General features: G+C 42.0%; 1 protein-coding gene across 1 annotated transcript in view; it reads right to left on the bottom strand.

Moving 5' to 3' along the window:
• The window catches only part of GFRA4 (GDNF family receptor alpha 4), a 66556-nt gene that overhangs the window by 15971 nt on the left and 25421 nt on the right, over window positions 1–25164 (bottom strand). Inside the window, exon 2 of the mRNA XM_088524986.1 lies at window positions 1631–1909. Coding sequence (XP_088381112.1) covers window positions 1631–1909 — 279 coding nt within the window. The remainder of the gene's footprint in view (window positions 1–1630; window positions 1910–25164) is intronic.

Consider the following 25164-nt stretch of genomic DNA (forward strand, 5'->3'; position numbering starts at 1 on the left):
AGAAAGAAGGAAAGAAAGGAAAAAAAGAAAAACAAGTTGAATCAAAAGAGATGTGGATCCAGAAGTCTCCAACACAAAGACATGATGGAGGAAAGGCCATTTAGGAGCTGCAGGAATGATGGAAAGTGACCTAAATGGATTGGTTTGCATGACAAGGAGACAGGAGAGCTGCTTTAAAAGAGAAGCAGGGAGGATGGGCGAGCTGAGCTGTGTCCAAAACTTCAGACCATAAAGGTCGACAGGGAAGGGATTGTGACTCAAATTCTTGTGAGGGATGGAGAAGCCAGTTTGCCACCTCTTTCTGAGGCACCAATGCAAACAAATTCATTTGTTAAGAAATTAGGAAAAGGGTTGGATCCTAGGTGGTGAGACCTCCTGTTTCCGCTGTCAATGTGTATCGCTGAGCTCCCCATCCTGCAAGCTCTGGTCCTGAAAGCTTTCCAGGAACTTGACTGAGCCGTTCCCGTCCTAGTAAGCCTGAGCATTATTTCTTCATCCTCTTTGTTTTACTTGGCCTTTTGGCCTATCTTATCACTCTTGAACCTCTCTTTTCAGCTTTCAGCTGGCCGCATTTTATTAATCTTTTTCGCAGCCTGTAGTTGAAAGGTTCTGTTTTATTCCCCATTTTAATTTTCACGGTGCATAAAATACTCACCCGCTTGACATGGAAGAGTTATGGTCACTGAGCTGCATTTTTATGATGACTCCTAAAAAATGTCAAAATCCAAACTTTCTAAGTACTGGCTCTGGGAACAATTTAAATTCCTGGTTGATGTCACCTGCATCAGATCTTCACTATCCCAAAGACACTGGGGCACTTGCAATCTTCCGAGAGAGTGAATTTTTCTAAGTTCACAATATTTTTTCTTCAGTGCCTAGACTTTGTATAGTGTTTCTATAAAATCTCTGGCTCTCAGGGTCTTGGCTAACATCTATTTAAATGAAAATCATACTCTGTATATCCTGCATCTCTTCAGAAAAAGATTTCAAGGCATCCTGGGAACATCATGAAAAAGGCCACACTAAAAAAAAATGAAAGGCAGAGCCTTAGGATTTCAACCTTATTATAATGTCTGAATTGATAAAGGACATCTCCATTCTCAAAGAGAATAAATTTACCAAGTCCCACCACATTTCCTATCATATTCCTCCTGCAGCATTGCAAAACTGTACTGTAGGTTCCCCTGGCCAGAGCAGGCAAGTATCCCTAATTCTAGAAAGGAGACATAAATGTGCCTCAATAGTCCAAGAGGGTCCTATGGATAAGCTGTTCTGTGAACACCCTAGACATCTTGGTCCTTTCCAAAGTGAAATTCTAGGTGTTTTTTTATTCTTCTTCAGGCCCAAATGAGGTCACTGAAGGGCTGGTTCCTGCTTTCTATATAATGACCCAGATGGTATGAAATTGGGAGAACCTGATCCAAATCCCCCTTCCATCCTGGCCAAAGGGTGAATGCTCAAAATGCCATTACTGAATGGATCAATGTGTTGTAAGATGGAAAGAGATCGGACAGGGAAGACCTTTCTGCCCTCTACTTTGCTACTGGGGAGCTCTCAGAAAGTCTGTATTGCTGTGTTTCCTCCCTTTTAGGAAGACCTGAAGGAAATGAGCCCCCCCTCCTTGACTGACCTTCCATCAGCGTGTGGTGGATGCTCCAGTAGACGCTCAAGCAGTGCTTCTCCTTCTTCATGCCTCGTTTGCACTTGCAGCCATACAGCTGGCTGGAAAGCAGGGCTGTCACTGTGCTCCGGCACTGGTTCTTGGCATCCGGGCCCAACTTGTTGGCTCCGTTGCCCGCAATGCATTGACGAAGGGTCCTGAACTTGGAACTGCAGATGGGGTCATTGGTGCAGGACTCTCCTGCTTGAAGGCAGTCCCTGCTTGAGCTGACAGCTTCTGCCATACCTTCTGCAAGAGAACCAGAGAACAACTGTGAGATGATGAAGCAAGGTAATGCGGGATATGAACTCTTATAGGCTGCACCAGGCTAGGATGTCTACTTCACACACAAAGACAGAAATCTCCTTCATCATGTACACCCTAAAAGCAGTGAGCCTGGTTTGAAGTCTTTAAACAGGCAGATAGCATGGTGGTTTCCCCATTTGGAGAGTAAATGCCTCTTAAATGTCTAGACCTACCCGTCCTACTCTTGAATGGCCCTCCTGGTAGGACTGATAGCAACTCTGTCCAGCAGCTTTGGAGAGGGGCAGGAGCAGATGGAAGGACCTCCGAGGGATGTGAAGGAGATGCAGCATAACTCATGATTTTGTACTTCAAATAGAGCATGTTGATATGAATCAGGCTTGGCCGCACCACGACTTGGGAGTGTGACAGAGATGGAAACCTGGCTTAAGGAAGGGGACAATTGGTCCCAATGCCTGTAACATCATTTCAGATCCTGCTGTGTTAGAAAAAAAAAATAAGCTGCTATCAAGACCTTGAAAGACGATTTCTCAAACTCTTCCCAAAGGAACTGCTTGTCCCTCACACATCATTCTGCTTCTCTCCTACTTCAGAGAGTAGCTAGGAAGGTGTACCAGGACACCAGTGGCACAGGGGGAAAATCATACTTAGTAAAGGCAACTTTCAATCTTTGAGGGCATCTAATGTCTGCTCCTAGTGAAAACTGATTTAGACAACATTAAAATTCTTCATGAGATCCCTCCTCTGTCCAGGAATCTATCAATTTCTGCAATCTCTTTTCTCTCCTTCCACCTGCTAGCTCCCATGCCCTGAATTTCTATGTGCACTTAACCCTTCTATTCCTCTCAGTTCCCCCCTCAAGCCCAGGATATCAATTTCTCTTCCCATGGCAGCCACAGCATTATGGTTTAGAAGGAGCTGCTTCTGTTGCTTTTGGTGATTACAGTAGAAGGCAGCATCTGGAGTTCAGATACTTTCATTTTGTTTATTACAAACTTTAGTGAACCCACCAGGTGGTTTATCCTGAAATATCCCAGTAGAATCTCAAATGCAAAGCCTTTCATCAACCTCCAGACTATTCTGAAGTGCCCCATGGCCAAACCCAAGCTTTCGCTTGTCTCAAATCTTGAAACACCTCAAATTTTGAGTTTCACTACCCCCTATTTATTCATAGATCTGGCTTATTTAGCTCTCAATACCTTTTTGGATCTGCCAAAATGTGGAGAGAGAAACAATTTGCAACATGTAGGAAACTGCTTTGGGCTGTCAGATCTTAAATATGAACACAAGGAACCGTTTTCCCTGAAACATCATTTGTTCTGCAATTTCTCTGAGATCTAGAAAGCTGATGCTGAAATCTCTGCCTTCAGATACTGTTGAATTTTCCTTGCACATTTCTAAACAGACTTAATAGAAAGAAAGAAAAAAATAAAGAAAGAAAGAAAAATTCACTCATGTTCCTCACTGAGAAATGCAGGGGCAGATTGTGCCCTGGCTTTCTCCAAACAATCTCCTCTGGACTAAAATAAAGCATGGTGGCAGATTTCATTCCAGAAGAAATGACTTTGTCAGTGTCATGTCAGCAGCTAGAAAAGCAGATTAAAATAGAAGTTATGACCCCTCCTTTCCCCTCTCCGCTACATGAATTGCAGAAGATACTCCCCAGGACAGTTATAAACACAGGCAGCCTGTAAAAGCTGTAAAATACTTTGGGATCCCACTTTAAATAAATCAAGCAGATATTGACCATTTGAGAAATTTTCCTGCAAAATTTTAAGTAAATATATCCTCAAGCTGAGTCTTGCCTCACCGAACAAAGGCCAGGGGTGAATATTTAGAGCCTAAGCTGAAAGCATAAAACAGTCCCGTTTGGACATTATGACAGAGGTGCTTGAAGCAACTTTAACTGGAGCATCGCGAACGACCCATTCGATAATCACGTCACTTAAGAACCAAATCATTCAGGGGCTTTTATTGTTAGCAATGTCTTTGCAACGGAGACAACATAACACCACATTTTTCTCCTCACACTACCCCTGAGAGAGTAATTTTATGCACCATTAAGACAGCTCCTCTCGGGGGGAAAAAAAAATCGGGTGACTGGTAAAATAGATGGCGCTTCCTAACAGGCAGGGACAAAAGCAAAACCTGATCTCTCCCAAAGACAGAATGGTCTTCAAAAATTGTACCTTGGAGGCTCTGCACTGTGAGAACATCCTCTAGCTCTGCCCAGACTAACCTCAGGTGAGTAAGGCTTGGGCTTTGCAATAGGTTCTTTGGGTCTTGAGCTTTCTGTGCCTCGGTTTTTCTAACAGCAGAACTTCCAGCTCCCTCTGCTCTCTTTAAAAGACCATTTGTCTGGATTTTTATTCGTTGCTTGCTGCCAATTTCACACTGTTTACGGTGGGCAGATGGGGTAATGAGTTTATTTTCACATCCTGTTTGTAGCTATACTCCACATCTGTTTCTGATCTTGCTTACCTCAGTGACACTTGCATAAGCCTCCTCCTAATGTGTCACCGTAAGAAGAAAAATCTACCTCTTCCCCTTGCCTTAACAAACCTCTTTTTATACAGGTAGCTCAAAATGATGTTTTTTTTTTAACATGTATATCTGACTCTTCTCTAATGAGGCCATTTCCCTCATCACCGAAATGCAGCTGCGTCTGGGGTAAAGAACTGTGAAGGTGACACTCTATGTTAGTTTGGAAATGGCATACAAAATGTTTTGTCTGATGCATCAGAGTGTGCCGACATGAGACCCTGCTGCTCCCACGCGCTGGTCCCTGCTGCAGCTATAGCTGTGTTTCAAATGCCTTGGGATGCATCACACCTCTCCTCGTGGGAGCTTTGCGTTTTTAATGTTCAACCTGGGGATTTGGGATTCCACTCACTCCCAATTTCTGTACGTGCAAAATGTGAATTTAAGATGATTTTATCCTCCTGGTTCATGCACAGTGCCAGGGACTGATGAATACTGTTATTATTTCCAAGACGAGCTGTTGATCTCTTTGGTATTTGATGTTTGCTTTTTACAATGGCTGTTGCTTAGAGGAGAATAGCCACCCAAAACCTCTATAAAGGGACAAAAAATGGCTATCCTTTTTTTTTTTTTTTTGTTAGCTGAAAGTCTTTTATGTATTTCTTCTTAATTGTTCCAGAGAAGTAGGCAAAGAGGAGGAAGCAGGGGTCAGGTTTGGCCTTGCAAGGCTGGGCAGCTCATGGCCTCAGGTATCTCAAGCCAGCTCTGTGCAGAACTTGGAGGTATTTTTCCACTTCCCTACCAGCCTTGTTTTGCTTGCAAAGTTGCTGGATCTCTTCACGCTGGAGTCAGCCTGCCAGCCAGCATGTAGACAGTGTGAAGCCCTGGGAGATGACACTGAACTGGTGCTTGTATGCTGTGATAACGTGATGGTTGCCTGCAGAGCATCTCACCCTGAAGGAGATACCCCTGTGGTGAGTCACAGCTCTCAGGACTCCATAGGGTGTGCATTAGTTGCCTAAACATGCTCATCTTGTGACACCTGAGATGGCCTGTGGGCACCCACCTGACCTCCAGTAGTGCTTGCAGAACAGCTCAGCTCTCTCATAAGTGCTGTATGTTACCTGCCAGCCTCATGTGGACGTGACAGATACCCCAGCATATCTCAGATGGCTCTGGCTATCCGTGGCTGGGCAACCAAATAATGCTGCTAGAGGTAGGTGTCTTGTCTGGGAGCTGAATCCCACCCATATGGATGGGCAGAAGGGAGGGCTTCTCTCTGTGGGCTATAGGAGCCTAGGACACCTCCTTCAGACACCTATAATAGAGATGCCTGTATTTGGCCAGATGGAGACCACTCTAATAAGATCAATGAAATTAAATCTGGGGGACAGATGTTGGTATTCACTAATAGGCAAACACTTGCTATCCAGAAAATTTCAGCTTACTGAGAGATGTCAGAAATAAGCTGTTGCATACAGTTGTCCAGGAAGAAAAAAAAAACAAACTGGAAAGAGAATCTGGAAGGAAGCCTCAAATATTCCTAAGCCAACATAAATAATGTATGAATGGGCAGAGGTGGCTAGTGCAGGTGGTCATAGCTAAATCTTGTTTAGACTATGCTTTCAAGTCCTGATTTTACTCTCAAGGGCCCAGGATCACCTACAGAGGTACCATACTGATGGTCTTTTTCAAAACCAGGCAGAGAACCAGCACTTCCAACAGATCCCCCCCATGCCTTGTCCTAAATTCATTGATGTCATCCAGATTTTGTAGTGCCCAGAAAGCCACTTCGGGAAATTCTTTCCCAGTCCAGGAAAAATTCCATTCATTCTGCCTGTCTTCTCCTGTGCTTAGTGCATGCTCGGAGCTCCAGCATTAGGAGCGTTTCAAGGCTCTGGTCATTGGAGGCAGATGGGTTTGTAGACATGATATGCACATAATCAAATCCCATAGTATAAACTGTCCTCATTCTTCTGAAAATGCTTCCTGGTCAGTGCCTGGGTAGGTGAGGGAATCCATCAAGAACACTTCAGGGGTCTTATGTCTGCAGGTGTCAGAATAATGCCAGAAGGTTCAACCTGCCTATCTCCTGCAGGCATTAAAAATGTGCTGCCTGACTCTTTGTACCTACCTTTCTGACCCTTCTCTTCTTTCTATTTTTTAAGACAGTAAGCAATCTTCTGCCTGTATATGCTCAGAACTTTAGGTACTGGATTTTATGAATAAATGCAGTAACATTCACTGTTTCCTTCCCCTCGAACAGCTGATCCACATAGAAAATGTTTTACTCATTGCATTGGATTAAAACCAGAAGAAATTAGATCCATTTTTTAATCCATATTCCTGCATATCATAAGCTAATGCATTCCTCCTAGTGACTTTCAAAGAAGCCTGAAACTTTAAATGCCCTGTTGGTCAAGATCCCTGCTGTGTGACAGGAAATTTATTAAGCAAGATGTGACCCATCCTCTCATGAAGCGTCTTTTGAGGTCCAGTGGCAGGGAGACGTGCTTCTGAATTTTAACTAAGACTTGTAAAGATCAGTGGGAAGATGTTCCTTGCCTTTGATGGCAGAAGGGATGCTCTGCTCTAGGTAAAGCACAGACACACCTAGGTAACTGGAGTTGTTGGAGTCTGGAATAACTCAGGTAGGTAGATAACATGAGTGGTCTGTGTCCAAGCAGAAATACCTGCATGAAGGTAAAGTTTCTGCTGGGCTTGAAGGGGAGGAGGTCTCTTCTTCCTTACTCTTGACAGGCCATCACACTTGTCATTTGGCATGTTGTAACTGTGTTAAGTGTAATGAAGAGCAAAAATTTTTGTTAGGGGTTCTCTGCCCTGGGGAAAATTGCACTGCAAAGTGAGCATGAATTGTGGCCACTTTACAAATGTTTACAAATGTTAACAAATGTTTACAAATGTTAAACAAAAGTATGAAGGAGTCAAGGAGGAGATGGCGAGTCTGCTTTGAGACATCTGCTGAGATGAACTCAATAATCCCCAATTTGACAGCTCTTCTCAACTGTAGTGCTCTCAGCCATTTATCAAGGAGACAAACATCATTCTAATTTTGCTGAACCCTGGACAGGTGAAGCAATTTATTCATTCCCCACCAAGTCAATGACTGGAGCCTTGCTGGGAAAGTTAGGGGATAGATATAAAAGTCATAGGATTCATTGGTTTGTGTCTGCGAACTTTTAAGCTGGAAGAAAACCCTAAGACCACTGAGTGTCTTTGATCTGGTGAAGTGACATTGTGCCTCCATTACCCAAGAGGAGAAAAGAATTTGTCATGAAAACACTCACGACAACTTGGGGCAAAGTCTCCCAAGATATCATTCTTCTCCTAGACTAACACATCCTTTCTGACAAGGCTTCAGCCTTCATTTTGCAAAGATGCCTCTGGAATGCCCTGTCCTGCTGGGCTGACTCAGCCAAAATAACCACAGACTCAGCTGTAAATAATGTTTATATGCACTGAAGATTCAAATCAAGCCACCATATGACCTGGATGCAAACAGTCATGTACTTATTGCAAGTAAAATTCATTCAGCTGACCAGAGAGAAGTTCTGAGCATCCATGAGAGTTCAAATCTGGTATGCAATATTTTATTCTATATCTAGACACAAGCGAGGGCAGTGAACATGACCCATGTTCCATTCACTGCTTGCCAGAATTCGGGAACACCATGATATTGATAATTCAGTCACTATATTTTGATCTGACGGTGTCACTTATCTTTACCGCAAAGCTAAACAGTTATACCACAAAAAAAAAAAAAAGGAGATGGAGCAATTAATGGGGCCTATGGTCACTAGAAGGGCTTAACGCAAATGCTTAAGAATAGATAGCAAAAATTCTGCCAAATAACTGAGCATCTCTGTACTTCCCCTGTGTATTTACCATGAAGATAAGAGCGCATCTAGCAAAAATCAATAGGGACAATTGCATTAAAGTCTATGAGATCTCTAGGGCTTGGAGAGATCTCTAAGTAACTAAAGGTATGAATAGATACATGCAAAACCACCAGATGCAGCTAAATTTGTCTTTAAAATGTCCTGGTCACATGTTAGAAACATAAAGATTCTCTGTTGAGGAAAGGCAAAGCAAATCTAGAAATAAGATAGTCCCCTTTTAGGTCTAACTCTGGCTTGGTCTGCTCCACCAACTTGTCTCATGAACCTCTTTTCTCCTGTCTGACATTTCCTGTTCTATGACCAGAGATATCCTCATGTGCTTCACAGCATTCAGCTTATGCCTCTTCAGTGAAAAACTTTTCATTTTATGCCTTCTTGTGAGTTCAAGACTGGTATTTGACCATTGGATGCTATGGAAAGCATACCCCAAGTAAGGGCAATTCAATGAGAATAACAAGGAATACTTGATTCCAGGAAAAAAATGATCAGCATCCTGACTCCAACACTAGAATGCATTATTCAGTTTTCATGAGAGACACGGCCCAGTGAGCCAGGATAACTGGTCATAATTCTGAAGATAGAAGCACGCCAGTTGCCTACATCTCTTGAAAACCTGTCTGATCTCTTGCAAAGTCAGAGAGCAGGGAAGTGAGAATGTGTGTACTCACAAGTATGTGTGTGTGAAGGAGGGTGATGGAAAATGAAATGACTATTGTTTATGCCTAAATTCATTCAGAAAAAAAAAACAGGGACATATACGGACTTCACAGCTGAGGTACTAAGTGTATTGCTTTGATCATGTATTTATTGCTGGCATTTTAAAGCATCTCTTCCTGGCATATCAAAGTCCTCCGAATGAAAGCTGCCATTGACAGAGAAGTCATTATCACTTCAATTGGCTCTGCATTTGGATGAAGTGAGAGTGATCTAAAAAGAAGAGCAACTGACTCTCATATCCTGCAAATAGGTGAATTGCATTTGCCCTGTCCAGCACCGAGAGAATTTCTCTTCCTCTTCAAAGTCCTTGAGAAGAAAGTGCAATGCATTGAAGTGTGGTATCTATCAAGTATGAGGGGGAAAGTAGCAGTCACGATGAGGTCTTCTTCTAAATGAGACCTGGCTATAGTAGTCCGGAAGATAGAAGACTATCCATTCCATTTCTAAACAACTTGTCATCCCAAATTGTGACAAAAAGAGGCAGTTTTAGAAGAGAGGCAGGAGACTTCAAAAAAAAATCCAATTACAGTCACAATGTTGATGATTTGCTTTTTGTCAGCATGAAGAAGTCGATGATGAAGATGAGCTCTTGGGTTCAACACACAGAAAGGAAATAAAAAGTCTTTGTCCCAGTTGGGAGTCTAAGATAAGGAACAAGTGGAGCATTCTGCCAGCAGATGCAGGAAGCACAGGACAAGGGGGCTCAGTCTGATGCAAAGACATCAAATACAAATGGAGGCCTGTATACTGGGAAACTGGGAGAAATAGAAGGTATTTGAGTCAAACCAATACTTGTGACATCAGCAACATGCTAGATGTCTACATCAGTCTCACCCTTTGGGGTCTGGTTATTAATATAGATGCTGCTCCAATGCTTCTGGAAGTCATGTTTTCCACTCTCAGGAGAGAGCAGAATTAAGTATATGTTCCTTAAGTGTAGTCACTGCCCTATGAGGTCCTAAACTACTGAATTGTTTGGGGTTTCTTACAAGTTGAGACCTGTAACAAGGTTTAGAGCTAAAATATTTATGGACCTAGATTTATTTAAATAGGAGATTAAAGAATGTGCTGTTGACATATTCTCTTGGTCTCTCCTTTTCCTAAATTAACGGAAGCATTTGCCTTTTAAGTGTCGCCCTTTTTCGATCACTTTTTTGTCGCATTGCATCTCAGCATGCAGGCCATCTCAACAATGTGCAACATGCCCTTGAAGTGTCCTGAGTATTGGGATCTTTCCAGAGGGTAGCGAAAGGATAATGGGACATATGGAGATATCTTCTAGATTGGATTTCTTTACAGGGACATTGTCCTGTGTGGGTACATGGATTTCTTCCCAATGTCTGAAGCAGCTGAGATGATAAGGAAATGGTCTGAACATTGGGTTTAAGCACAGATCCAGCTCTTGTAGCTACCTCTGGGATAGGGATCATACCCTTTTCCATTGCTTTTGGAAAGTTTTCTGGCTTTGAAGGAGAAAGAGTGAAAAAAAAAGTCTAAAATCAGGGACTAAATAGCACCCCAAATACAAGGGTTTATACCTGGAACTGTGCTGGCCATGCGATCATCACCTTTATCCCACAGACCTGGTGGTAACTTCACTCCTCAGCTATAATTTGATTTTGTGCTATTTCTTTTCTTTCTTCCTTCTTTTCTTTTTCTTTTTATGAATCTATCTATCTATCTGTGCCTCAAGGTCCACTCAAATTCCCAGTTCCACTTTGAATAAACAAGGCAGTCTGGTTCTTAAGTTTTTAAGCAAAAATTCAAGAAGTAACAGTCTGTGCCTTAAAGGCTGTCTTTTCAAGTCCAGTAGTGAGATATGGGTCTTTTTTTTTGAATTTTCTAGGAGTTATAGACATGCACACACACACACACACACACACACACACACACACACACATATATAAATCCACTCCACTTTGCATTAAACTATTTGTTTGAAGAATTACAACATTCACCATATCTTCCGAATTTTGCAGTCTTGTCAATTGAAGTGGGGCATTTGTAAGGCACAAACTTTTCTAGAAGCCATATCTGCCAAATAAAGATTTACTGTTTCTTATGATATATCCGAGTAGAAGATTCTCCAATAGAGCAGTCTTCAAGCAATATGGGTTGTCCAAACAGCTACAGCATATCTGACACATCATCACTGTTTTCTTGTTTGAGATACAGATTTTTGGCAAATTTTGTGGATCTTTATTTTTGTCTCCATGTTCATTTGTGGCCAGTTCAAGGCACTTTTTCCCAGATTTCACATATTCTGTGAAATATGTCTGACTAATATTTTTTCCCACTGCTGATTTTGACATCTATACACTATGTTATCAATTACAGAAGCCTCTGATTTGAATTGGTATGTTATTCCCCTGCCTTCCCTCAGTGACAATTTTAATAATTTTCTGCAGTGCCTTGCCTTTTGCTATGGCCTCCAGAAATGTATTCTATTGTGCCTGAGACTAGAGAATTCTTTTTCATCAGATTTACATGTGCTATGTCTTTCTCCACATATTTTTCAAGAACACGCTTATCAAATGCTCTCAGGAGCGTGCCTAAACTCAGCTCTTGTTTTTCTGGTTTCCACGCTATTCTCAAGCCATGCAGGAGCAGCTGGCAAAAATTTGAACACCTTTCTACTTTCTGAGAGATAAATTAGCTGTGGAAGCGATGAATTAGGATTTTTTAAAAAAAAAAAATGCATTTTTCCGTAAATGAATATATTTCTCTAGTATCATCCATAGCAAGGACTAGATCCTCCTGCTGTGAGTTGGGGTTGCCATTTCCAGAGGGGCTCTGAAACCAGATCAACACACACAAGAGTTTCATCTTCTTGCCTTATGTTGTCTACAGAGGGACTTACTGACCACATGGTTCATCTCTGCATGACACATCTTGCCACAGTTCAGGTGCTTTTTATCTTCTGTTTTTGACTTTCACAATTCCCTGCTCACTTTGGCAGTCCTGTTTCATTTTGAGTCCTTCTGGGCATAAGAGCCCAGAAGGATAAATTTTCATCTCAATTCATTACAGGAACCAAACTCTACAAATCTTTCTTATCTGTTAAAGCAGCTTTTCTGTAATGGCTTGGCTTTGGCCAGAGTCTCTGTGTTTGCCAGCTCACTTGTACTTTCTCACAAATGCCTCATGATTCCAATTTTAAATTAGATTTCTCTTGCCATGTCCCATTTCTTGACCCATTTCTGCAGCCTTTTGTTGTCTTCCTCTTTTGCCTCCCTCCTGCCATTTTTCAGGATATCATCAATATATTGCAATGCCCTCATTTCCTTCAAAGAATTCTTGCATTTTCCTGTGAAAATTCTCTGGAGCATATTCAAACCCAGAGAGAAATCTGTAGAACCAACATCTCCCATCAGGGGCATTGAAAATGTAAACTTTCAAAATATTCTTAGTCAGGGCAATTTGCAAGGTCTCAAGAGGGGCATCTAAAAGCAATAAAAGAGAAAAGATCTCTAGTCATTGTCTTGACAACATCTCCCTTGGCAGGCAAAGAAAAATATTTCCTCTGAATATTCTTATTGAGTTTAGGGGATCTCTAATCTCAGTCTGAAGGATTTGTCCTTCTTTCCTGCTATTCCCAGAGGCAGACACTTTGCAGTTGTTTCTATTTTTAAAAATGGTTTCCAGTGTTAGTAGTAGTCCAGGCCCGACTCTTAGTTTCTGTCTCATGAACAGAGGAACATTTCTGGAGGCTGAAAGCACTGAGTTTTTAGGATCTGACAGCACAGATTTCACAGATTTGTTCACCAATGTTATTAAAGTAATTTAAATACTGTTTCGTGTTTCTGGTTTCCTTGGCCAGATTAGTTCTTTTAATCACCTTACTTAAAAGTCAAAATCTCTCCAATTGCTTGACTGTTGTACTACCTGTGAATTTCAACTTTCAGTTCAATAAAGTTTTATTTTTAGTTTAATCCATTCCTCACACCAACATTCTTCTTTCCTTGTCTACACTTCTTTTAAGAGTATCGCTTTCCCTGAAGATCATGCACCTGATGTCATATGGTTTCTCAGATTCTTTAAAGATCTAAAGCTGAAACAGGACATACAATGGGGAAAAAAAAAAGTTTGCCATCTATTTGGTCTCTAATTGCAGTCATTTCTTATGAAGGAGCTCCAAGATCCAGTCAATGGAGCTGAGTTGGGATGGCGTTCCGCGTCCCTTTTAGATGAGACCTTCAAAGGGAAACCAAGACTGTTTCCTCTCCTGACGCACCATGCTCTCCATAGAAGAAGAGATTTTCCATTCGAATATTGATTTAAAATCCCCTATTTCCACACAATTGCTTATGGAGAAGTATGTTCTCCTAGATGTTGCTGATGCTTGTCAGGGATTCTGTGTACGTTAATCACAAGAAATAGCAGAAAAATAAGATCTTTATCTTTCCAGTCCTCATCAAGAATGAGATCCCAAATATTGGCCAAGGACAAAAAAATCCCTGCTCTTTCTAAAAAAGCATAAGGAGGAAAAAGGTGATTGCCGACCAATCAGGTGGATAAGACTGGCCACAGGGTTAAGCGATGACATGGTACAATTTTACTCTTGCAGGCTATTTGGCACAGATCCACATGATCTATTCATAAAAACAGCCCCTGTGAAATCATAGTAAAGTGAGTTCACAACTGCTCATGAATACTGTCTCCAGGATGAGCAGCAATAGCTTTTTTCACTCTAGGAAGGTCTCCGAGGGTCTGTCCTTAGTCTAGTACTATTCAATATTCTCCTAATGACTTGGATGATGGAATAGAGAATAGATTTATGCAATTTGAGGTTGACAAAAGCCAAGGTGGGGGGGGGAGGGGAGCAGGTCACAAGCATTTGGTAGGACAAGACCAGAATCCAAAATGATCTTGATCCACTGAAGGCAGTGTCTGAAACCAAGAAGCACTGGGGTACATGAGTACAGGAGGGAGAATTCAAGCTAGAGAGTGGCTGAGTAGTCAGCAGTATGTGAGCATATGTGAGTGTGTGAGCACTATGTGGCCATGGAACAGGCAGGAGTGAATCATAGGCTGAACAAGAAAAAGCAACAGGATGCAAAGCAACAAATGCTACATGTGGGACATGACAAGTGCATATTTGGTATAGGAAGCTATTATTATGCTCTTAGCTCCAGTGAGGCTTTAACTAGAGTTTGGGCTGACCTTTTTGCCTGAACAGCACATGTAAAGGAAGATGACAAGATCCCAGAGGAATCTCATGAAAATAATAAGCGTTTTTGCAGGCACGAGGTGAGGAAAGGTGAAAACCTGGGCTTGTTTAGTTTAGGAAGAAAGCTGTGAAGAAACAAAATCAGAGCACGTGAATATGTAAACAAGATGGTTCAGAAACAGACAGTGATAGATAGCACTCCACCAACGCAGCGTGTAAGATGAGAAGTCGCTTTGAGCAAATGTGCAACAAGGCAGATGTAGTTAGATATTAAGAAAAAATTATATGAAGTTTTAAAAAGTTGAATAGATTGCAGATGATTTGTTTAATCCCCAATTATGGAATCATTTACAGGAGCATCTGTAAGAACTCGCCCTTGCATCCTCGTTTCTCTGCTGGAGCAGAAGTTTGTGTATGTGTCTTCCTGTGGTCCCTTCCTGGTCCTCATTACTCTAATACTGTCCTGTTGTGACTACTGAAGGCTTTGTGGTTGCTACATGCTTGCAAAGTGAGAACAACTGTCTCAAAATCAAGAAAACCGTGCTGGAGTCACACCCCAATGATAAGTGAAACCACTATATGAGTTCTGGTTCTCCGTGCTGACATAGCTAAGCCAGCGTTAAACAGTGGTAACATCACTGAAGCAACTGAGTTGAAGGTATGTAAAACCAAAACCAAGAAGGAACCCTTATAGGATTTCTGTAACAAAAAGGAAGCAGCAATCCCTCCTCTGGGGATAATTATGCAAACTACAGCTTAAGGACTCTCTTGGGAATTAGAGGATGTGGGTTTGAAAGCCCTCACTTGGGGAAGAGCGATAGCCACTGCATTATTCTGTGAAAGACAAGTTCTGTTTGAGGCCAGACTCTAAACTCTTGGTGTATTAGAACAGCACTGAGCATGGCAGTCTCTGGAAAATTTAGCTCTTTGGATTATACTGGAAATGAAAACAGAGAAAGTAAGTACCTACTGACTCATCACAGGCCTCTTCTGGGGATGTTCGAAAGCCCCAAGTTGGGCAGGTTGAACATCTAGTTCCCAGAAGAGAGGGCAAGATGTTTTTCCATTTGCATTTGACCTTCTGAAACACTTTCAGATCTGAGTGCCTCTGCCCTGCTCAGTGAGGTCTCTTTAGATCTGGTCAATGCTCCCTAAATACCAGCTGCCCATCTACGTAATGAAGACAGTAGCTCTCCGCCTTCTGCTTCACAGGGATCTAATGCAGGTTTCAAAGCTCTGTAGCTAACCATTAGCTGTCACTAAATGTGGACACTTTACCCCCAAAGCAAAAGAAAGGTGGTTGATTTTCTTGAGTAACATTTCAGTATCTGCTGAAAGTCTTTGTCCTCCTTCACTGTCCTTGCCAGATAGCTGAAGGACCTGCTGATCAAGAACAAGTTGGGTGGATTTGCTCTCTCTGCACCCTCCTTCAGCTCAGTACCATCTCTACAGGCTTGATCTCAAATGCAGAGCATGTAGCATCTCCTTTTCCACTGATGCCAGTAGCAAAATAAGAAAAAAGCCCTCAAAGACAGAGCCTAGCACATGAGGTTCAGAAAGCTCTCTCTGAGATAGCTGTGATGCCCACTGCATCAAACCATCCTTCAGCCTATGAGTGTGTCCACATTGTTGGTTTAGCAGGGGCCTGGGCTTGTTCTCAGGCCATCATTCATACTGTGGAGAAGTAAGGAAAAAATACATTTTCTTTTTTCAATCACTGGCATTTTCTGGAATCAGAAAGACTGAGGATGTTGGGTTTGAACTAATGCCAGACCAACAGCTGTTAACAAAAATGGACTGCATTTGGATCATGCCTTCAATGGTTTCAAGCTACTTTATCTATTCTGTACATCATTACATACAAATAAGCACTGAAAAGCTATCCAGCCCTATCCAGCTTGCAAAGCCCCAAACCAGCCAAGATGGGCCAAGAAAATTGTGCAGACCCTGACTGCTCATTGGTAAGAAGCAAATATCTGTTTATAAAGGGTCATTTATCAATCAACTCTTATCTTAATGTACTTCTTTAAAACACTTTAATCACAGTGCATTCTGCACTACACTGTTATGACAGAGAACCCAGCCATATGTCAGGCAGAAACTGTGACCCCTTTTTCTGTGATTAAGTTCATTTTTGTGCCATACCCTTTTTTTGTATATGATTAACTGGTGAATAAAAAGTCTCTCTTTATTTTTCTTTGCAAGGACTGAAGCAGTTTTAATCATATATAATTCAACACTTGCTATGTGATTTGCATTCCCTGTTTTAAGATGAATTTGGCACTAAGCAAGCTCTCAATTATACACCCCCGCCTCTGTTTTCTCTGGAAGTCACAAAATTCATTCAAACAATGCCCAAACCCCCCTGAAGTTTCATGAAGATGAATGATTAAAATCAGGAAACAGAGATCCCCCTCCTGCCTTTACGAAACCACAGAGTTCCAAAATATGTTATTCAGTGGCATTTTTCCAGGAAACCCTGGGTTCAAAGACAAAATAGTATATACACTGGTAGCATTATATACATTGGTAGGCCATTACATCTGCCTATCATTCCTTATTCTCCAGTCTGCTCTACTTTTCTGTTTCTGATGACTATATGTTGACCATGAAGGCTAGAGTTTGCAAGTTCAAAGAATAAGGCAGAAACTGAGCCTGGAAAAGGAAGCCAGGTTAGAAACACTGGATGAGCTTCTTGCTGAAGAGGACAAGAGAATAAAGGCAGTGATAAATAAGATCTGTAAGATAGACGGAATTTCATTTTCTAGCCCCATATTATAGCTCAAGGTGCACATATATAGATAGATAGATATTTTATATGTAATGTATATATGCATTTTATGTATTATAGCATCAATATGGAGATAACTTGAGATCATTCCATAGCCAGTAAGACTGATGAGGAGACATGCAATGAACATAGGAACAGGGAGGGAAAAGACAGAGCTGGAGCAAGGGAAGGATTAGGATCTAAGGTGGTCTAAGTCCTCATAATACTCTGTTGCTGAGCAAAAATATCTGTGAAAACTAGTGAAAAGAGTCTATCCTTTGTTGTCTCATGTTTTTCCTCTACCAACAACAGAAATGCTATGATCTTCGTCATGCTCTTGGCTCTCACAGCAGAAGCCTGGGGAAAGGATATGAATCTTGCAGTCACTGGGTAACCAGTGCAGTTCTGTGTGACAAATTCTTTCAACACTTGCCTTTTTCCAAACACATGGGAACTTACTTAAAGCGCAAAGAAACAAAACCCTGACATAAAAGGATATTGCGGTTATAAAATGCAAAGATTCAGATGCCGAACCATGTCAGGACTAATGCTGGAACAACCTAAATACACTCTTATCCAAAATCTGCACAATGATACAATCGTTATTGATGCGGTCACATAGTAATTGCAGGCTATGTAGTTAATATACCTTCCCAAGCAGGAGTGTTTCTTATTATGCATGCCTATATTACCCGAAAAATGGGGGGCTAAGTCAAAGTTAAGCTCAGAGGTGCTATCGTTTTATATATATATATATGTATGTATGTATGTATATGTTAATCTATCTCTGGAAGCAATGTAAGGGTCATATTTGTACCTTGTTTAACATTTAGTATGCTACACAGATCAGTAAGAAGCAGCGCTGCATGATCTAAGCAGCTTTAGCAATTCTTTTCAAATATATGTCATAAAAAGAAGAGCAAAAGGCATTTCATCTGGCTAACTGGTAGTAATAAAAGGCTTAAGACCAACGTAGAGGCCATAGAACAGGAAAATGCAATGGATAAAAATATCAGATATGAGAGAGAGAGACAGAGAGAAAGAGAGAGAGAAAGAGGAAAAACTGATCAGTTCTCAGAACTTTGGTTCCAAAACTGAGATGAAAAACTGGCTTCTCCCACAGGTGCTGAGTTGAAGTAATGGGGAGGAGTCAGGAAGAGGTAGGGGGCCAAAGGGGGCAGGTTTCTGAAGGAAGTTGGAGAAACATTGTGGTAGAGGATGAGAAAGTGGGGTTATAAAAAGAGAAGACATCATCATGGTCTTTTCTCTTTCAGAATATGAGACCAGACAAGAGGAATGTAAGGAAAAATACCATTGAGTGTGTCAGGAGTTAAATAAAACACCTAGAGCATGCTAGAATCAGGGACTGCTTATGGTGGGACTGGCTTTCACAGTGCAACACAGCTGTAAAGTGCCAGGCATGTCATCTCTTACAAAAACTGGGCTCCCTGACAAGTCTGAAGCACAGAGGAAGGAAACAGAATTCTAAAGACATGGTGTTTCCACCTGATTTAGACCTGCATTTATGGCAATTACGTTCCTTCCATCCCAGAGATCCCAGGGAATGGAAGGAAATTAAATAATAATATGTTATTAAGGAAGGTTTAAACCTTTATGTTGAACTCTCCCCTTATGCCCTCCCTATTTTTGTCCTGTTATCAGTCTCAGCTCAAATAACTAAAAAGAATTTTGCTGTAAGAAATACTCTTGTAATCCAACATAACTCAATCCATACAAAGGTCCAGTAACTTGCTCAAAGGCTTCTGCTACCACTGCAAAGCAAAGGTCCACTGAGGAACAAGAGCAGAATCCTAAAATTTAATTACAGGCTAGAGGTTGGCTGCAGTGCACATGCAATTATTCATAACACCCTTTCAATGATTATTCATAGGTTTTGTATTGGAGAGGAAAAAAAAAAGGTCACCAGGTTGAAAACAAGGCTGGAATTATGCATTGCTTGCTGGGGAGATCTGGGGGGAGATGATTATGATGGATAATAGGAGAGAGGAGCATAAGGGAAATTGATTATCAAGGTTTACCAGGAACATGTGGACTATTAAAAACTCTATTGCACATCAGTGAATTTCAGACCTTTAAATTGACTGGACCTTTGAAGGGAAAATGCATTTTCTATCATCTAATCAATGTGGGTAATAGCATGGCTGGTGTCTCGCCCCTGCTCTCTTTTGACTTCTGTTGGCCAGTTTAGACAAGTTTAATGTTTAATCCAACATTAAGTATCGTGAAGTTTGAGTGGGCCAGAAGCATTTGAAAAAGACAGAAGCAATAAAGTTCAGTTGCAAGCAGTTTTCCTCCTAGCAGTGTGTGTAGAGATCAGCTCATCACAGCTTTCCTCAAATGGCTTTGGATATCTCAATAACTCATTTTTTTTTTCTCCCCATTAAAATCTTTCTCAATCCTGTGCTGCTCTGCAGAAGACAATGCAAAATTGTGCCAGCACCTGCCTGTGAAGACCCCCCTTCCTCTGTCCCACAGTAAAGAGTAGATCAGACCTAGCTGGTATGAAGCCAGGGACAATATTACCAGTCAAGGCCATATTCTCTGCTTCTTTTTACCTTATGGAGTCATATTCGATTCCACAAGTGCTATTGCAGTCAGCGCCAGCATCCCTGGCTCTGTGCAGGGATAAACAATAAGTCAAAGAGCTGAAACAGCAGTTTTTCATCATCAGGGTGTTTTTTCAGCTGCAGATGAGCTCCAACTTTCCCAGCAGAGAGAAGGACTGCCCTAGGAAGAATTAATCCCCTACAGGGTTTCTCGTGTTGCCTAATGGTGCTCTGTAGCAGAAAGGTCTCAATACAGATTAGGGCTGGGAATCACTAGGCAGGCTAATAAATGTAGTCTCCACAGGAGAAAAATGTTTCTACACCCATTCAAAACTGGAGGAACCGTGAGAGAGAGAAGACAGCCAGGAGGGAATGGGTCTGAGTCTCTCTCCAGCCCAGATCCACCCATGAGGAGCAGGGTCTACAATCTTTAATCTAAGATCAGGGTGATGCTGAAAATGCAGGAGCTGGGTAAGTTGAGGTAATGTCAGAGTGGGTGCAAGCTGCCTTGCTTGTGTGGTCCACCCGTATCAAGTCGTCAGCAGCTGTTATGGATCAAAAGAGGTTGAGGACTTGTAGGAAGATCAGAGCTGTGATTGTAGGAGGGAAGGATCTCAGGGGTGGTGTGTGAACTGAGGGTGGATGGAGGTGTGGAGCAGAACCGATGCAAAATGCCTGGTCTGGAAGTGGGTCAGTGTTAAGTTCCTTGGAGCAGAAAAAGTCCAGGGGAAGGAGAGGGGAAAGGTCTGATGCCCTTGGCTGCATGCCTATCAGAACCTGCACAAGGGTCAGGATGTGCGAGTCCTGCCATTCAGCTGCTGTCAGCAGCTACTTGATTAAATCCCTCAGCACTGTGTGCATGAGCAAAGTGGAGGCTCTTCAGAAAGCAGAAAGACTGCAAAATTCACAAGCTCTGGGGCCAAGAGGTCAGGGCTGCTCTCCATAACACAGTCCATGGGATTACATCCATTTATAGTGGTAATGACCTCTATAATTTCTGTTTGGCTGAAGTGTCTCTTTCAGAGAAACACCCACCCTTGGTCTGAAGACCTAAAGAGACAAAGAAATCCATTATCCTCCTAAGTAGTTTATTCCAGTATTTAATCATCCTTCTTACTAAAGTGTGCTTCTTTTGGCTCCTTTGGCTGCATCTAGCTTTAATTTCTAACCCCACCTCTTGTTACTATTTTCTGTTAGGTCTAAAAAAAGTTAGAAATGATCTCCAGCTTGAAGTATTTTCTCCTCAAAGTGTTTGAAAACACTTTGATAACAAAATCACTGCATCTCTCATTTTCTTTCTTCAACAAATTCTCTCCTTAAAACCTCTGCCGCAGAAGGCTTTTGCTCAGCTGCAGATCATTTCTGCAGCTCTTTTCTCCATTAATCCAGTGTTTCAAAATGCACCCTCTCAGACATAGGGAGGACTCTTGGTCTTTTGATATTTACCCCAGTTATGCTGGCCTACTTTAAATGTGAAGTTTTTGTTTCTGTGCCTATGCAGGACCTGAGTCCTGCATGCAACATCTTCTCAGCAAGCCATGAGAACTACTTGCCCACCATGGCCCTGAATGCTTTTCTAGTCACTTAAATGTCATCATTCTGGGACAAGAGAAAGAGTTTTTTCCTCCTGCTCTAGAAACCTGGCCATGCACTCTGCTAAAGGAAGCGTGTTGCATGTACCTTGCTTATCTACCTATGCTGAGGATTTGTATTACTTCAGTTACTTGACACATCCACGCTGCTGGTTGTTATCTTGTGCAAGAACAGTATTAATATTTTTTAATCATGCAGTCAAAGACCGTATCAGAATTAATATGCACTAGGGGAAAAGAAAAAAAAAATACAGGCAACTTTGGATCTGTTATCACCTGTCTTTTGACTGTTGACTTTTTGACCTTATTCTTCCTTAATAAAACCACACCATTCTCCTCTCCCCACACTATAACACACTAACAGGTGTAATGTACCTATGCTGAACTCCTGTTGTTTTGAGTATCTCAGGAAAAAAAAAAATCACAGAGTTCTGAATTGCCTTAGAGAGGTACACGAGTACCACCAGACATTGCTGTATCCTGTTTCTCCCCAAGTCCTTCTAAAATGTTCATTTCATATTTTGCCCATTTTCATTCTCCCTGCAGCTCTTCTGGGCCATATGTTGTTTTTAAGATCATTGAGTTGCATTTATTGATTGATTCTACAAACAAAAGTTTCATCAGGCTATTAGACACTGTCATAAACTTTGTGGTCCAGCAGGTATGCACCCTGAACTGGGCACTGTTCCTCTCCATCCACTCCCCATCCGACGGTCTCTTTTTAGGTCATTCTTGCATCCTGTGCTTCTTGGGATGTTGTTGCATTTTTGGGATTTTATGCTTTTCTTGTGCTGCATTTTCCTAGTTTGTTAAAATGCCATCCTCTGTGGAGATGCTACCAGTTTCATGAGGCCTGGAATTGGCACCCTGGCATGAAGACTTGGCTGGTCCTGAATGATGGAGTCACCTGCTTTACAGTAGCCAAAGAAAAAGCTGCAAGAATTCTCCTCTCCTTTGACTGAGTCGCCAAACAACAAATTGAATGATGACAAAATAAAACAGATCATAAATCTAAAACATTCAATTGTAAATTCCCCAGTGGAGTCACAAGATGAAACATCAAAAAAAAAAAAAACCTATGAAATATGAATTAGTGGAAGGACAAGGTTTTAATCACAGTTACACAACTTTAAAGCCACATTAATTCCACGGAGCCCAGTCTACAGAGTCTGGATCTGTGCTAAAATTACAGGTGCCTGTTGTGCTCAAAGAATGGATCCTGATCTCATTTTTTGCTGGTGCAAATTCTGCAGAGAACTCAGCTGGAATAGCGAAAGTGTAAGATTTAAGATAAGTTTCATGGTCAGGGTGATTTGCTGGTGTGACTGATCAGGTCTGCCAGCTCCTGAGGAGGCACATATATCTACACTGGGGGAGGATCCAGCCCTGCCTGTGGCTACCAAGGTTGTTGCAGAGTCTGTGCGCTGAATGATCAATGATGTCTTTTCTGTGCAAATCAAAAATAAATGGTATGTAAAGCAAAAACAGGCTGCTTTGTTTTCATCTCCTCCCTTCGTGCGTAGAGCTGTAGCAACCCGAGTACCATGGACTGATCTCTTGCTGAGCACTGCAGGTACTCACTGTTCTGAGACATCTCACATCTGTGTTGCCTCTCACCAGAGCCCTCATGGCACACAGATGTGCACACACACCAGGCAGCATCAGAGAAGTCTTAGTAACTTGGTAGCAACTTTCTACCATGGTTGCCCACCCATGACTAACTCCAGTAGCTATCACTTAAGGTACCTCTGGTGAAGACCCTCTGTACTGTTGACTAACTCATAGTTCATCAAGAGGTAAGGGGAAGGGTCACTGAATGAGCAACTAGAGTCCTGTCCTGAGCACTCCCTAGGTACTTTCAGGTTGTGCATTCAGGTTTCTTTTGTGCAAAAGCCAAGGCATACACTGAAGAGGAAAGAGGTATGTTTTGAACTCTTGCATAGCGTTTGGCCAGTGCCAAAGCACGCCAATGGTCATGGGTACCTGATATTTTTTACTGATCTTGTAGTCTATAGACAGTCTGTGAGACACAAGCTCCTAAAATCATAAAATACTTCTAGAAACAAGGCTCATACTTCACATAAGTGCTTCTGAATATGGAGCTCATTATGAGAAGAAAAACTATGGTGCTCAAGCCCTGGAGAAGAATATATCAGGCAGGAAATCAATGACACTTTTAGTAAATTAGGGAAAATACTTCATTGACACTGTATGTACATGGCTGGTAAAGGCATTCTCTTATGGCTACCCGTGGAGAGGATAAGAGGCTTCCTGTTCACAGGAGAAAGCATATTGCTCATGCTTTAGAGAGCAGGGAGTTTCAGGACTTAGTCCAGCTTCCCACTTGATTTCTTTAGTAAGTTCTATAATCAGTATGTGAAGAGTTGCTAAACCTCATTTAGACCAAAAAAAGGAGTAAAGGGGTTTTCCTCAAGTTTCCAAAATAAAGACCTCCCGCACTCACCACCACAAATGAAAACCTCCTCTCTATATATTACATCAAGGCCCTGTACTAAGGGAAAAAATAACCCAAATAGGCATTCCTTTTAGGAAAAATTATTATCACTAACAACAGGTTAATCTGTCTGTACATACTGACATCTGTACTGACTGCTGTGTTCATTTCTAAGCATGGATTGTGATAATATAGGGTCTAAATATACATCTTTCAAAGCTTCTTCCCTGAAAGCAGAGGCATTGGGAGATGGTAGCATCATTTCAGCTGGTGCTCTGAGCAAGTCCAAAGATGGTGGGACTCCTACAGAAACAGCCAGGGGTAGATATGTTGGCTTGCCGGCAGGCAGACACGTGTCCGTCTCTTGAAAGCTTCCATATCATCCAGGTCAACCTCATTGCACAAGTTGCTGAGATGTGGGTAGGAAACTCCATGTTTGGAGTTTTCTACATGTTTTCAGCACAGCCTTTTTGTCCAGATGACTAGTTTCTTTTTTAGTCTGGGGGAGTCATTTAGAAGTAAAATTGGCTGAAAAATACTCTTTCCCAATGCAGTCTCCTACGCTGCTATGGGAGCGAGCATTTCTTTTTACTCACTGAAATCTCCATCTTTCCACAGAACAAATAAAGATATATGGATAAAAGTGTAGACGGGTAGATATTTTTGCCTTTGAAAAGAAAACCGAAGTGCCCCACAGCCAAGGTGAACATGGATGCTGAACCTGCCACTGTAGTGAGTCCTGCAATATAGTTCCCTTTTGCTCTCTTTCACAGCTGGAGCTCATATCCCAGCATGCAGCTCAGGATCCAAATCCTTTCTTTTTCAGCCTGAAGTATTTCCTCCCTTGCCAAAAATTCATCAGGCTGCCGAGACTAACTTTCTTACCTCTGCTTTTGTCAATATTCCCCACAGAGGGGAAACAATCTCCAAAGGTTTTGCAACGTGCTCTTCTCGGTTAGAATAACTGCCTGCTCAGTGGGTTTTGTTATAACACTGAGGTCATCCTGTGGCCGATGCCTGGAAGACGCCATGGCAAGCACTTGTCTCATTTTTGAAGTGCCGTGGCTGGAGCGCGAGCTGCCCAGGTGGCCTTTGGCTGCAACCCACAAAGGGTTGTTGTATCATGACATATTTACAAGGGAAAGGACAATACGGCTCAGTTATGTACCCTGACACCCCACCTCTGAGCAAGGCCCTAATGACTCTTTGTCCAGAGTCTTTACAGTGTTACAGCACTTGGTGTGCTCAGTGGTTTCAGTGTGCGGTCACGGGCCGCAATGCTCTCCAGAGTTTGGCCTCCTGATGCATAGGGGGTGGATATTTATCCTCATCTTTTTTTTTAGCAGGCCACATGTACCTTGTGGTCACTGAGCTCCAAGTGGGGGGTTCCTTCCAGCCTTGGAGGCTGTTGATAACTATGCAAAATGCTCTATGGTTTAATGGTTATGGACCTTGGACCTGGGATTTCCTGAGCACTGAGCACAAAAAGATGGCTCAACTCACCTTGAGACATTAGGTAGAGAGATGGATTCACCTAATCTATCTATGACAGATGTGTGTCTAACCTG

The sequence above is a fragment of the Tinamus guttatus genome, unplaced genomic scaffold (assembly GCF_059628265.1).
Source record: "Tinamus guttatus ecotype Peru unplaced genomic scaffold, ASM5962826v1 Tinamus_guttatus_pri_ptg000218l, whole genome shotgun sequence".
Classification (NCBI taxonomy): domain Eukaryota; kingdom Metazoa; phylum Chordata; class Aves; order Tinamiformes; family Tinamidae; genus Tinamus; species Tinamus guttatus.